The sequence below is a fragment of the Hakea prostrata genome, chromosome 1, assembly GCF_041222555.1.
Source record: "Hakea prostrata isolate BN-2017 chromosome 1, UWA_Hpros_2, whole genome shotgun sequence".
NCBI classification, from domain to species: Eukaryota; Viridiplantae; Streptophyta; class Magnoliopsida; order Proteales; family Proteaceae; genus Hakea; species Hakea prostrata.
Genome location: NC_142600.1, coordinates 66,270,861 through 66,286,114, shown reverse-complemented (window position 1 = coordinate 66,286,114; position 15,254 = coordinate 66,270,861). Strand labels below are relative to the sequence as shown.

At 39.2% G+C, this 15,254-nt stretch overlaps 1 protein-coding gene across 1 annotated transcript in view; it reads left to right on the top strand.

Moving 5' to 3' along the window:
* LOC149029470 (O-fucosyltransferase 29-like) overlaps positions 1-14,083 on the top strand; it is a 31,338-nt gene extending 17,255 nt beyond the window's left edge. Inside the window, exons 8-9 of the mRNA XM_089141885.1 lie at positions 6,974-7,302; positions 13,136-14,083. Of these exons, the coding sequence (XP_088998011.1) occupies positions 6,974-7,302; positions 13,136-13,457 (651 nt within the window). The 3' untranslated portion in view covers positions 13,458-14,083. The remainder of the gene's footprint in view (positions 1-6,973; positions 7,303-13,135) is intronic.
* The last annotated feature ends 1,171 nt before the right edge of the window (positions 14,084-15,254 follow it).

Below are 15,254 nucleotides of genomic sequence, written 5' to 3'. Positions count from 1 at the left end.
TAGGGCTAGTTTGTTCTAGTTTGCCTTGACCCAATTACCTTATAGTTTATTTTTGGTAAAAGTAGGGAAACAATATGGAATTATGTATTATTTTTATCTTTTTTTTTGAGGGGGTTAGGATTAGGGCCTAGATTTTCAGTGTCTTATTGGTTTATAAGTTAGGGTTAGGGGCAAGGTTAGGTGGGGGTTAGGTTGTTATGCTATGTTGCTATTGTATTATGATGAGATGAACATATGGTTTTAAAAAAAAGATAATCTAGCATATTATGATCCTTTAATAGTTGCTTTTCTTATAATAGAATTATGTAAGTTTTAATATGCTAGGTTGTGTCACATAAAATGGTCATATAGAAAAATGTACGTTAGATGCTTTGTTCACTAAGGTGATGCCATGCGGCCGCTTACTCACTATGGTGCTTAGGGGAGCCCTTAAACTCCGTGGTCGCTTTGCCACTCAAATAAGTATAATGTAGGTAGACTTTGCATTTCATTCACAAGCAATATAGACAGCCCTCTGCTCTCTCCCGCCTTTCTTGGAAGATTCTTCTTCTCCTCCCTCTCTCTCCCATGCCTCCTCTCACCCTCCATCCTTCTCTCCTTGGTGCTCTTTGTGCTCCTACTTCCTTCCCCACCATTGTCGGTCTTCCCCTTGATCAGACTCCCTCCTCGCTAGTTGATGGCCGGAGAACAACCTTTTGCCTTGATGGTGTGCTGGATAATGAAATCTCTCGGTGGAGTCGTTGTTTGGTGGATCACTTCTTAGGTTTGCGTCCTCCCATCCCCAAATTGAAATCCTCTTTGCTGAAGCAATAGAAGACTTCTGGATCTTTAGAGATTTTTTTCTTGGATCGTGGTTTCTTCCTCTTTGATTTCACTAAAGAAGACGACAAGCGTTTGGTCCTTGAAAGTGGACCTTGGTTGGTAGGGAACCGGCCCCTTTTCCTTGGTCAATGGCATTGGCATTTGCAACTCAACCGGGAGGACCTCTCCTCTCTCCCTCTTTGGTTTTCCCTCCGGGGGCTTCCTCCATTATTGGTGCTTTGAGGGGCTGAGCATTGTGGGTTCAGCACTTAGGAAACCTCTCTACACCGATGCCATGACTATGAAATGAGACCGTTCCTCTTATGCCCGTATATGTGTTAAAGTCTTTGCTGATTCCCTATCACTGTCGCTGATCACCATCACCGAGGATTTTGATTTTTGCTTCTCCTAAGCAATGCAATTTGACTGGAGACCCCCCACTACCTTATTTGCAAATTGTATGGCCACTGCTCATCTAAGTTTGGTCAAGAAATTCCCACTACCATTCCTATCCTGCCTTCTCCTCCCCCTCTATCCCTGCTGGATCTCTTAGGAAGCCTCTGAGGGGTAGGATGATGCTCGCACATACTAGAGGAGTTGTCCCAGAGAGGTGCCTTCAAGATTTAAAGTATCAGTCCATTTAGTATCATATCGACCAATACGTATCAATATTGCAAGCCTGGGATACGATACAGGCCGATACGTATCTAAACTTTTGTTTTGTCAAATCATCTCTTGCGTCTCTCAATGTATCGGCCAATAAGTGCTGATACAATGCGATGTACATCTATATATAGCGATATAATATGATACACAATGATACATACCCATAAGTATAGATCCAACTTAAAAGAGGGAAAAAACTGGTCTTGTGACGAGTTGCAGATTCTTGCATTTCTTACTATTTGTGACTAGCTCACCCATTGACACTGAATCTTGTACATGGGGAGAAATTTCCTGTATTTGCACATCCCCAAAACTTAGGGGAACTTTATATTTGGATTGAAGAATGTGTTATGTTGAAGAGAACATCTCCCAAGCCCCTTAGGTCCCAATTTGAGCAAAGATGTGAGGTGAAACCTTAAATCTTTGAAGGCATGAACTGCTTTAGGGCAATCTACAAGCCATGTGTCTAGCAGTTGCAAGATAATGGGTTAGACATACGAGCCTCTTAATTAAAAGATGATTTTTTGTTCTTATGGCCATTTTCCTTCTTTCTCAAGATAGAGTCTACTGTTTTCTGTTTAAATTTGATTACTTTCATATGTATTTTGATAATTTATACTATATTATTCAACCATCGATACGTCTCTTAGATACGATACGAACCAAAACGTCTCTTAAAATCGCCCAACCAATACATTGCTGATACGCGATACTTTGAACCTTGGGCGCCTTGATGCTGGATCAACCCATAGCAGTTCATGTGCCCTCTATAAATGCTGCCTTTACCTCTGCCATGACCCTTGTTGGCTCCCCTTCGTCATCGCTGCAGTGCCCTCTGTCTCCACCATCGATTCCCCTGCTGTTCCTTCTGCTGAAACCTATTCCTTTGCTTGGCTGAAACTCTTCCTGTTGTATTTGATGCCCCCTGCACCGCTGCGACCACTCAACCTTGTTCCGCTCTTCTCACTGACCCTCCTCTTCCCTTGGTTGCAGCTCTGCCATCTTCCCTCTCTCCTTTTCCCCTTGCTTCTCTCCTCCTTTCTATCATTTTCAGAGTCACTGAAATACCTCCTTTCCATTGCATCTCCGAATCTCTTCCTGAAATACCCCCTAATCCTCCTTCTCTAGCTTGCGACCAATTAGAGTTACGCCATCCTCTACCCTCTTCCCTCCCATCTCTATCTCTGGCCTGCGGGCCCCTTGTTAGACCCCTCGGCCCCTTTACCTTCCTTGGATGGGTCAAAGCCATCTTTCTCCTTCTCGACTTAGCACCCTTGTCCCGCCCTCGCCCACGGCCCATCTTGCCCCTCTCCACCCCAGTCCTCTTCTTTGAATTTAACCCTTCCTCCCCTCTCTTCTAACTTGTTTTTCTCCCTTGGGCTAACCTCGAGGACTCTCCCTCTTCTGAAACTCGCTCTCCTCCTCTTCGGGATTGTAGGCTCAGCAGTTGGTCTAGCAGAGGTTGTCGTCACCTTGACAAAGATTTCTTCGTGGAGCTACACTCTTCAAAAAAGATGAACAATCGAAAACACTAAGTTCTCTCCTTGTGTTTGTCCCAACCTTTGGTCGTGGTTTCCTAGTTTTTTTTCTTATTGTCTTGTGTTGTGTTGTGTTTTTTAGTGCCATCGGGCGTCATTGGGTTTATCCCTTCCTTGTGTCCCCCCCCCCCTCCCCCCCCAAAAAAAAAAAAAAAAAAAAAAAAAAAAAAGAAAGAAAAAAAAAGGCTGTTGAGAGCCCTACTCTTTGCCTGAAAATCCTCAACAATGGCCACCACCAGCTAGTCTTTTACTCAGATTTTGTATCTGAAAATTCTGGAGCTCCTTTCAGTCCAAAGGTGTTGTATCAAGTATATCATTCCACAGAATGCCGGCTTTACTGCTATTTCAATTGTTATCCTGTCAAAAAAATGTTTCACCCACAGAGCATTCAATCGCCTTTCATTAGGCCTTGTTTCATTGGTGAGACGGATGAAAATGTTTCATAGGCCTTTTCATCTAATTTTCTTACAAAACCAAGATATTGGTAGTTTTCATTACTCTTGAACCATGCTTAGGTGACAAGGACATAATTTTATTCATGCTAAACATTTGCTTACGGGACAAGGACATAAATTTTATTTATGCTAAACATCTCTTGCTATTAAGCTCAAGAAGGTAGTGTGATTTTTCTTCCTACAACATATTGGCTTAAATGATTTGCTTGGTCCATAACCTCACTCGATGGAGTTGAATCACTTTCAGAAGATGCAAACTGATGCAATAGCACATGGTTGGTTGGACAAATATGACTTTACACTGAAGCTGGATTCCGAATGGAACCTGTCACACAGTGGTTGGAAGTAGTCTAGTTGTTTTATTTCCTTCATTTGCTTGGGTGGGTAATAAGTTAGTTATTTTGTTCTGACCTCTAGTTTGATGGTTCATATACAAGTTTTCAGTTGTAGAGGCTAGGAGGAGTCTTGTTATTTCACTTTATATATCTCTGTGTATCCCTCATTGAAAGGGAGAATGGGTTAGAAGGTATTTTGTTTTTTGCTTTGAGTAAGTGGTGATGGTAAGTTTCCTTCTTTCCCCATGATTCTTCTTTACCAACTGGGTCTGCAGCAAGGTGTTCCACGGAATTCTACTTTTGCCTGTTTTTAAGAAACTTGTAGAAATACAATGTTTGGCAGAATGGCTTATTGATCCATGATCTCAAGCCCTCTATTTATAATTAAGTGGAAAGTAGACTATTATAAGGAATAGAATTTTACATGAATGCAAACTCTAATTTAACTCCTATACAAACTCTTATTAGACTCCTAATAGAATCCAACACTCCCCCTCAAGTTGAGGCATGGATATCACACATGCCCAACTTGACCAAAAGAGTATAAAATATCTGTCCAGGTAAACATCTGCAATTTGATCTTCAAACTTATAGATTACTTTTGCCTTATAGACTTCCATTTGCTTTTCTCATCTTTACTACAACTTTATGTCTCCAAGGAAGAATGCCCAAGAAAAAAGATAGAATCTTCAAATGTTGAGAAGACTAAATTTCTGCGCAAATCTGAGGGAAAATATATTTTTGGGGTAACAATTGCTAGGGTAAAACAGCCAAAGTGAAACTTTTGATTTGTAGCAATGTTAGATCTTTAAAGGGAAAGTTTGCCAAGGGACATCTCCAATGGTAGGGGAAAATTTGTCAAGATAAGTGACAATCTCCAAAGGTGATAGAGATCAAGTTTTGCAAAGGTCAAACGACAAATCTTTTGCAAGGTTAGATCTCCGAAGGGAAGATGTCAAGTTAAGGGCCAAATCTCCAGGGTTAACAGAGATCAAGTTCTGCATAAGGAAGTCTACATGAAAGGCATTGAATTGTAGACATCTTCAATCTCCCCCTCACGTGTAGCTTTACATGTGGGAAAACAATAACAAAGGAAATGAAGAAATTGTAATGGTAAGATGAAAGTATCAGGAAAACAAATCTAGAGAAAAATGACAAAATTTGAAAGGGGGTTGACCGAGCCTACGGTGCCACTGATGAAGGTCTGATATTACCGAATGGACTGGATTAGAAGATGTAGTCAAAGCAGAAGTAGATCCTCCAATCAGCTCGAGCAAATAAAGTCCTTTTACCACGACCAATCTCCTTCCCCGTGACCAGATCCTGAAGTAGCAAGGTAGGAGTTGGTAGGGGTAGTAGAGGAAGTAGTGGTCGAGGCTGTACCGGAAGTAGAAGATTGCAGAATACGTCGCAGAGTAGCAAACTCCTGTGAAAAATCAATGTCTGCAGAGGGTGTGGTGGAAACTGTCTCAAAAAGATTAGTCTTTGGTGTTCCCTTTCTTTGTGCTCGTTTTTGCTCAAAATCAGTAGGCTTCCCATGCAGTTTCCAACAATTTTCCTTGGTATGATATGGTTTGTGACAATGCTCACACTTTACAATCTCCTTAGCCGGATCAGATTTAGTGTGAACAGACTGTAAAGCTGATTTCTCCATAATAGGAGTATGAAGCATGACTAATCGACGACTTTCCTCACACTGAACAAGAGCATAAGATTGTTCTAGTGTAGGAAAGGGAGAACGACTTAAGACTTGCACTCTGATCTAATCATACTCCACGTTCAAACCTGCCAAGAAGTCATATACTCGAATCTTATCAATGTACTTCTTATATGTCGCCACATCATCTGGATTAGTGGGGTGATAATCCCCATAATGATCCAACTCTTGCCAAAGAAATTGCAACTCAGCATAATAGTGGGCCACAGTTAGTTCCTTTTGGGTAGTCTCATGAAGCTTCTTTCGTAGTTCATAAACCTGTGCATCATTCCCCAACTGTCCATATGTTTCAGTAGTAGCCTTCCAGATTTGGGCTGCAGCATCAAGTAATAGGTAACCCCGGGTAATATTTGGATGCATGGAATTCGAAAGGAATGACATAATAAGAGAGTCATTTGATATCCATTTATCCTGTAAAACACTTGCTGTAGTGGGTTTGATAGTGGTGCCCGTAATGTATCCAACTAGTCCTCTTCCAGCAATAGTCAGGTAAGCAGATCGAGACCAGATCAAGTAATTTGTGCTGTCAAATCTTACCGAAAGAGAATGAAGAGTGAAAATATTCGGATCCAGTGGGAGCAGTAGTATCATTTGTGGAGTCCCTGGAAGCTAGAAGCAGATCGATTATTTCTCTTCCTTTTTTTTTTTTTTTTTGGGTCGATGGCGGAAGCAGCAATGAGAGCAGCACCAGTAGTAGCGATGGTAGCAGCAGGGGTCTTGACGATAGCAGCGGCTGTAGCAGCGGTGGTATCAGCAGGGTTCCTCTTCTCTTCTTCTTTCCTTTCCCTCCTTTTGGTTTTGGAGACCGATAAGTGCAGAAAATTTCTGAATTTGAGTTTCTGCGATAGTTGCAGAAAAAAAACCTGCGATGGTTGTAGAAAAAATTCTGCAATTGTTGCAGAAGAAAGAATGGTTGTAGAAAAAATTCTGCAATTGTTGCAGAAGAAAGAACTCTATGACGGTATTACAGTTGCAGAAAATTACTGCGATGGGTTTTACTGAAAAAAAAAATTGAAGAATATCAATCGAACTTAGGCTCTGATGCCATGTAGAAATACAATGTTTGGCAGAATGGCTTATTGATCCATGATCTCAAGCCCTCTATTTATAATTAAGTGGAAAGTAGACTATTACAAGGAATAGAATTTTACATGAATGCAAACTCTAATTTAACTCCTATAGAAACTCTTATTAGACTCCTAATAGAATCCAACAAAACTTTTGTTAAGACCCTTCGCATGGATGTTGGATCAATTGTTTGTTCAGAACCAGCTGGGGAAATTTATTGTTTTAGGCTGCTTCTATGTAATTACAATTCTTTTTGAGTAGTGAATGTTTTTCTCTTATGCCCTTACATCTTTTCATTCTGTTTCTTAATTGAATCTTCTTGTTGTTTATAAAGAATAAAAAATATGGTACCAATTTTAAAAGATGCAATCATGTTTTTCTTAAAATTTTCAGCTTTCGAGCGCTGATCAAGAACGTGAACGGGGGAAATGTCTGCTGACTCCTTATGAAGTGGGACTCATGCTAAGAGCATTAAGTTTTGGAAATGATACCTATCTCTATGTTGCTTCAGGAGAAATATATGGTGGAGAACGGTCTTTGCAGCCTCTCAAAGACATGTTCCCAGACTCCTACACCAAAGAAATACTTGCTGGTGAAGAGCTGAAGCCCTTTCTGCCCTATTCGTCTCGCCTTGCCGCCATTGACTATGTTGTAAGTGCAGACAGTGACATATTTTTCCCCAATAATAATGGCAATATGGCAAAGATGCTTGCTGGTGAACGGTAAAGACTTGAAACCCATGGTCTTAGTTACTTTTGTTTCTTTTGAAAAACTGCATTGTTGATCTTGGTCAAGATTCTTTATTCCCTGCAATGAGAAGATTGCATAAATTTACTTTGGACTTTCATATTCTGATTGGCCATGTTCTACTTTGATAAGCTAAATATTTCATAATGAGATAAAATTTACTTTAAACTTTCATATTCTAGTAGACCATGTCCTACTTCGGCTAAATACATCAGAATAATGGACAATATGTTTAGGTGGCAATGAACATGAAGCATATGCATACATGTGTAGGGGATAACCAAGTGACTATTCTAACCTTAAGTCACTAAAAAATGTGAAAGTGGGAATCATCCCAAGCAGCATAACATTTACATTAGATGACTGCCTATAAAGTTTGACACTTCTGCTTAAATACCTTTATATCAGCTTCAGATGTTTAGAAGTTCTGAGAAGCAGGGACAAGGACTATGAGAAGAGAAGAGAAGAGAAGCAGCAGCAGACGAAAGAGAGAAAGTTCCTATGTACTTTATTTATAATATAGAACCCAATCTCAGTTTAGAACTTTCCTAAATCTAAGTTGCAGCAAAAAGGAAAATTACATGGTGCACAAAATCTATTAACCCTACCAAAAAAAGGAAACTGGAGCATATTGAGTAACTGCATAGCTAAACTTTTAAAACCATGCTCGTGGAGATTGTTTAAGCCCCATATATTGCTTTGTGGAGCTCGCACACTTTCCTTGACGTCTCCCTTTGAGCAACATACCTAGGAGGTTGCTCCATGTACACTTCTTCCTAAAGATCATCATAAGAAAAGCATTCTTCATGTCCAACCTGTGTAGGGGCCACCCATATACAGCTAAAGAGATAATGATGCGGACATAATTAAGTCTGGCAACTGGAAAAAAGGCTCAAATAATCAACACCAGATATTTATGGCAACTAGTTGTGCTTTAAGGCACTCAATCGATCCATGGGAAAGGTACTTATAGGCTTATAGCGTATACCCATCAACAATAAACCACCTCTTTATCAGTGGGAATCCGCATGAGACCAGGTTTTTTCGTGATACCAAGGCATCCATCTTAGTGTCCATAGCAACTTTCCTCCTTTGGTAGAAAAAAGGCCTCATGATGAGATAATGGTAGCAGACTGTAAAGACACAAAGGAACCGTGCAAAGGAGGTAGATGGTCAAGAGAAACAAAGTTAGCAATGGAGTAATCAACGGAAGATGTTAAAGTACAAGAGCATTTACCTTTTTTGAATAGCGATTGGTAAGTTAGTAGGATCTGTAGAAGTAGAGGGTGGATCTGGAAGGGCCTAAGGTAAGATAGTTTAGTAGTAGCTGATGTCACTGAAGGATCTTGCGAGGGTACTTATCACTGCCACCCCCTGAGGTTTCCCATAAGATTAAGGCTACCCTCTAATGTATCCAAGTTATTAGTTAGACCCCCTATTATTAACACCTTTAGTCTTTAGTTAATTCTCAATTATAAATTTTCAATATTATCCCCACATTGAATCGTATAATGAACAAAATAACCCCCACCCGTGCCAGACCATCCGCCCTATCGGAAATCACCCACCACCAGCCCCACGCTGCCGGAAATCATCCAGCACCCAAAAAGAGAGAGAGAGAGAGAGAGAGAGAGAGAGAGAGAGAGAGAGAGAGAGAGAGAGAGAGGTGCCAGTGGGGGAGGACTCCACCTCAGTGAGGATGCAGGAGGGGCTGAGAAAGAAAGGCATGAAGGAGATGATCTACAGGAGTGGGATTTTGATAATTTTTCCCCCTATTGAAAGGCATGCAGGAGATGATTCCTACAAGTTCCAGAGAATTTTGAAATCATGCCTTTACTGCAACTCGCTTCTTCCATCTCTTGAATTATTCAAGTTTTTATCTGATTTAAACATATAGAACCATTTTGTCTTTTAGGTTTTTGAGTTTCATCAGATGATTAAGAAACAAAGATTCAAATTATTAGAATCTCAGCAACGTTTTATGTACACTTAAAAAGACTTCCAGGCCCTCTGTTTTCTTCTCCTCAAATAGTTCAGAAGTTCTCCTTCCAGTCCATGCATATGCCAATTATTTGGTTTGGGAACAACTTCTCTCCAAGGACCTCAAATGCAGTTTCCTTCTTTGTCGATTTGTGTCACACTTCCCCCCTCTCGATTTCCTTCTCTCACTTAAACACTTCCGGTGATTTCTTATTCATTCCCCCTACCCTGTATTCCAAATAAATTCCATGAGATATATTTTTTCGGTTTTTGTTTCAGTTAGTTGTTAGTGCCATGTCTATTAGTTGGCATGCAGTTGGCACAGATCTTCGACACTTTGGTGGGAATAACCTGTGAGTTGAGTTGTAACAACATCCCCATTCCCAATTTTGAATTTTTATTATTATAGCTGACTCGTTACCCTATCATTTGCTAGAAGTTGATAATCCATTTGCTTCTTCCTCTCCTGATCCATTTGTTTCAGTTTCAGTTTGTTGATTAACGCAGTGCCTGTTTCCAACAGGTTGAAGGTGGGGATGGTTTTTTTGTTTTTGTTTTGGGTGGTCGGTGATTTCCGGCAAGATGGAGCCAATGGTGGGTGATTTCCCAACAGGGTGGATGGGTGTGAGAGGCTGGTGTGGGTGGGGGGGGGGTTATTTTAATCATTATATGTGGGGGTAATGTTGGAAATCTATAAATAAAAATTAACTGAAGACTAACAATGTTAGTTAGAGGGGGTCTGACTGATAAATTGGATACTTCAGGGGGTGGCCTTAATTTCAGGGGAAATCTCTGGGAATGGCGCTAATAATTACCCATCTTGTTATTGGTTTCACCTTTGATACATGACTACTGGATAATCCTCAATGGGAATAATGGGAAGCACAAGAGTTGGAAGTATATTGTTAGGGAAAAGCATAATTAAATCATCATGAGAGGAGTAAAAAGGAGTATCCTTAAAGAAGGTAACATCAGCACTCATGAACATTCAATTCAAAATACATTTTGTTGCAAGTGGAGAAAGTTAATCTAAACTAGATGATGACATGTGATAAATCAAAAAACATGCTGTAAGAATTGTGTCACACAACTCACACCAAAAGTTCATTGGAACTTTCATATGAAACATAGTAGAGCATGTAATGTCCAAAAGATGCCTGTTCTTATGTTTAACTGCCCCATTTTTTTTTTTTTTTTTTTTGATGTATCGTGCACTTAGATGAACAACAATCAGATGTCTCAGTTATATTCAAGGGAATATTATGAGACCAGAAAATTTTAATAGAAGCGTCAACTTTGGTCTTTATTTTATTATAAAAACTTTGAAAAACATAAACAAATTCTGATCGATTATACATCCATGAAAACGAGACTGGTCATCCAAAAAACTCACAAATTGACGAAACCTAACCTAATTTTGGCTTGACATGGACCCCAAATTTAAGAATGTACTAAAAAAAAGATGGGCTACAGGGTGTACTACTGTTTGGAAATGTTGCCTTATGATGCTTTCTCAATTTGCATGCTTCACGTAGAATAGAGTGAGTAGACCGACGACCAAGAACTTTTGAGTTATAATTTGGACAAGCAGGGATGACTAAGATGGAAATCCCAATGAAGTGGTGTGATATGTGTTGAGGCAGCAGGTGCAGCAGAAGGTCCCACAGATACTAAGTATTGACCATGTTGTTCAAGCCCTCCACCAATTGTCATCATCTCCAGACCTTGAAAAACACAAATAGAGGGGAAAAAGGTGATGGAACAGATATGGGCTTTTGTAAGTTTGCTAACAGAAAGCAAGTTCAAAGGCTTTTAGGTACAAATAGAACAGAAGGTAAATGCATGCAAGTCTTAGGGGAGACTGCTCCACGTTTAAGTACTTAGATAGAGGAGCCATCAACCAAAATAATAGGAGATGAATTAGTACACTTGGTCAATGATAAAAATAAATGAGACTTACCAGTCATATGCATGAAGCACCAGAATCAAGGATCCTCGGATTGGATGTAGATGTGGTAGGCACAATATTACCTGTATGAAATTAGGTAGTAGTAGAGGTAGAGGCCAAATTGGTTTTAAGCTGCTGTACAGCTGTAGTCGCTTAAGAAGCATGTCATAATCCTCACGGAAAACAGTGAAACTAGTAGATTGTCCACCAGATTCAGAGTTAGTTAAGTTGCCAGTGGGGTCACAAGAGTTCTCCATAATTCCTGTTTTACCAATTCATAAGCCTAGTCTGGTTTTTCATTCTTTCCCCAGCATTTATCAATAGTGTGATTAGGTTTTCCACAAAAGGTACACTGGCGAGTGGACTCTCAAGCTACTGTCCTCTATGCTCAATGGAGCCTCGACCAATGGCCACAAATCCTTAGTGGAAGAATTTGAGGATTTGGAAGAGCTACAGACCAGCCGATTCAATCGAGAAAAGATTTCATTGAGTGAGGGCACCTTTTCTCCAGTAAGCAATTGACTCTTGATTGTCTGATAATCAGATGAAGTCTAGCAAAAAAATTGGCAAATAAAAGTCAAGTCCGTTGCTCCTTGATTTTTTCCAGGTCAGTGGTGATGGCTGATAAACTTGTAATTCCTCAAGATAGCCTTTAAAGGTAGTGAAGTAATCATTTAGAGATTTCTCCCCTTGAAAAAGCTGAAAAAAAATCTTTTCGTACAATTCAAAGGTATGAGAGATGTTCTTACCTTGAGAGTAGCTTTCATAGAAGTCTTCCCACACTCCCTTAGCTGAAGTATGAAACATTACATTTGGCAGCGATGGAGGGCTCAACATTATTCCACAACCAACTTTAACAACATAATTTTCTCTCATCCATTTATCATGAGCAGCCACAGATTTAGGATCCTAAGGTCAGGTGTAGGTGGGTTTTCCTTAATACACATAAGTTTGCCCTGACATGGGTATGAGGCCTCAACAGCTTGAGCCCATAACAATAGCCTATAGATTCAGGTGCTATCTCGCAAATAGTTAATTGGATTGTCATTCCTCACTAGGTTAGAAGTAGTCAATGGGGTGCTACTAAGGGGTTGAGGTCAACAGTTTATGAATATCAATGTTCTCTTTGACCCCCAAAATAAATAAATAAATAAAAAGAAAAAAACTATCAATGTTCTCCCTCTTCTGACAGGAACTTTAATTTGCTTTCTTAAAGTAAATTATGATAATTTTAAAATTGACAAATTAAGTAGGTATTGGTTGGATTTTTCCCCCCTAATGCCTTTTCTAGGTTTGGATTTTGGAAAACTAATGCATTTTGTATTATCCTTTACTCAAACCATTTAATATTCTGGAGAATTAGTTGCCTTGAATATTCTGGGGAACCAGCTGCTTAAAACATGCTGACTTCTTTTGATCCATCTTATGTTTAATGGATCCTAGAGAGGAAATGGTGCATACTTAAGATAGAAAATCATTCTAGTTGGGGAGTGTGGCACAAGGGAGGAATCGTACCTTGAAGGTATCCTTTAGTAAACTCATTGAAATTGCAAGTTTTTCGCAGTTTCAATCATGCATATTGTGTTCTAGTAGTTAATTAATTGACGATTTTCAGTGCTTGAAAGAACAGTGCCTTTTATGTGGACTGGTGAGTGAAATTATTGAAACTGGCCATGTAGACTGAAGTTTGCAAATTTATAATACATTTAATGGTGGAAGCTTTCTTTGATTGTTAGTTGATGCATCTTCCATATTGCTGCTGAATGTTAATTTTACTTATTCCCACATTGCAATTTTTTGTGCAATTTCTTGTATGTTATTTCTGTTTCTTCTGTTAGTTCAGTTACTAAGTCCTTTTGGTTTCACATTGGGAATTGAAGGTTGTACATGGGCTCGAAGAGGACAATCAAGCCAAATCTAAAGAAACTTAATGCATTGTTTAAGGCACGGGAACAGATGGATTGGCATAAATTTGCCAAAAAAGTGAGATCATGCCAAAAGGATTTGATGGGGGAGCCACAGGAGATGAGGACGGGACGAGTTGATTTCTATGAATTACCGTCTTCTTGCATCTGTCGGAAGCCACACAACATGAATATTGTTGGTAATAATAGTGATGTGGAGCCACCACCAGCATTTGATTTTTTGAGCTCAACTGGGGATGTTGACTTGGATAACAGTAGAGATCAGAGGCAGCGGTAGTTGTCAGCACATATTTAGCAAGAAAACCAGGTATTCACTGTAGATATTGAGGATAAGTTTTTGCCAAATTAGAGGTAAACTAAAGATGAGGAGGCAAGGTCTTGGATATACTCAGGGCGGCTGCACTGGATTCAACAGATTCATGATCTGCATTCTAATTTTTATTTTCAGCATAACCAATTCTAATTAGCTTGGACCTCCAACTTGGGACTAGAGTGTTCCAAGCTTTTGTTCAAAACTTCTGACCGACTCACTAGACAGTGTGATTGAGCAAGTGGCCGGTAGTGTGTATAAAGAGAGAAAGCGAAGGAAAGGAAATAGAAGTGTAACTAGGCTTCAAATTGTAACATACAAATTAGTTTTTTAGTGAAACATAGTGTCGAATAATGTTGGCTGGGCTGTCAAGAATTGGCAGCAATCCAGAAACTAAGGTTGACGAGCTATGCACTAGAGAAGTGATGAGTTTGTCAGTCACCTCCATTATCCTTCAATTCTATGCAGTATCGACTAGTTCATCATGTTTGAACCATTTGATGATTGGAGTGTTATATGTTCCATATTCTTTTACTTATTTATTCCCAATGAAATCATATTGGTTCGGTTATTCATGATACATTGTTAGAAGTTCCAGTCTTACTCTTACTGTGGGGACTGAAGGATGCAAAGACAGTGCTTGTGGTGAGGATTGGCAGGCTTGCATTGACCTGTTTCTCATTTTTTCTTTTTGGGGGAGAAAAATCTGATTTTCCCCCTTTTTCCTTGAGATATAAAATTACTGTTTCATACACATCCTGGATTTTGATAAGGTAAACTAAAAGTGGGCTTTCTTTCTAAATGTGTGATGAAAATGGGCAAAAAAAAAAAAAAAAAAAAAAAAAAAGAAAGAAAAGAAAAGAAAGTAGAGTCGGGGATGAAAATATTAATAATGCCTCAGCAAGAGTCGTATTCACTAAGAGGTGTTGGTTTCACCACTAGAACAAATCTGCGTTGAAGAATATTATTCTTACTTTTGCGGATAGAAAATCTCAACTTACTATTACTTTCATTTGACTTTTCTTTTAAACAAAAGGGTTGAAACTTGATAAAGGCAACTTAATTATATATAAATGGAAACTTTGTAAATCAAGAAACCAATCGAGAGGAATGAAGTGCGATTATAGTCAACCAACCCTAAACCGTAAAAAAAAAAAAAAAAAAAAAAAAAAACCTAAATCGTACTAAACCCTAAAAAGGCTTAAAAACAAGTTCTTAAATTTTAGTCTTGACTTTCTCTTCCACCTTCATCTTGACTCTCTCAACTTCTCTTCTGGAATTTTGCAATGGCTCTCATTTCCTTTTCCGTGCCATGCTTCTTCAAAAACCTATATGTAGTTCACTGTTTCAATTGAGGATTTATTGCATTAGGATGTATAATTGTTTAACCATGGTTATTGTGCATTATTCAGACCCTGAATATGTTTCATCAATATTTATTTCTATTATGACGTTTTCTATTATTCACTTCTAAGAAGATTGATTCACTTTTGGATTTATGACTCAAGAATACTCCACTACTGTGTTCTATGGTTGTGGGTGAATAATTGTGAATTTTGCAATGGCTCTCATTTCATTTTCTATACCATGCTTCTTCAAAAGCCAATATGCATGAGAGGTCCCAGCAGTCACATGTGTTGACAATTGACACATAGAGCCACTTAATATAGAAATTCGAATAGGAACATCTTAGTTACCAAAAAAATCCAACCATGATTAAACCGCTTCAACAGCAAACTGGGTGAATAAGTGTTTGGATTAAGA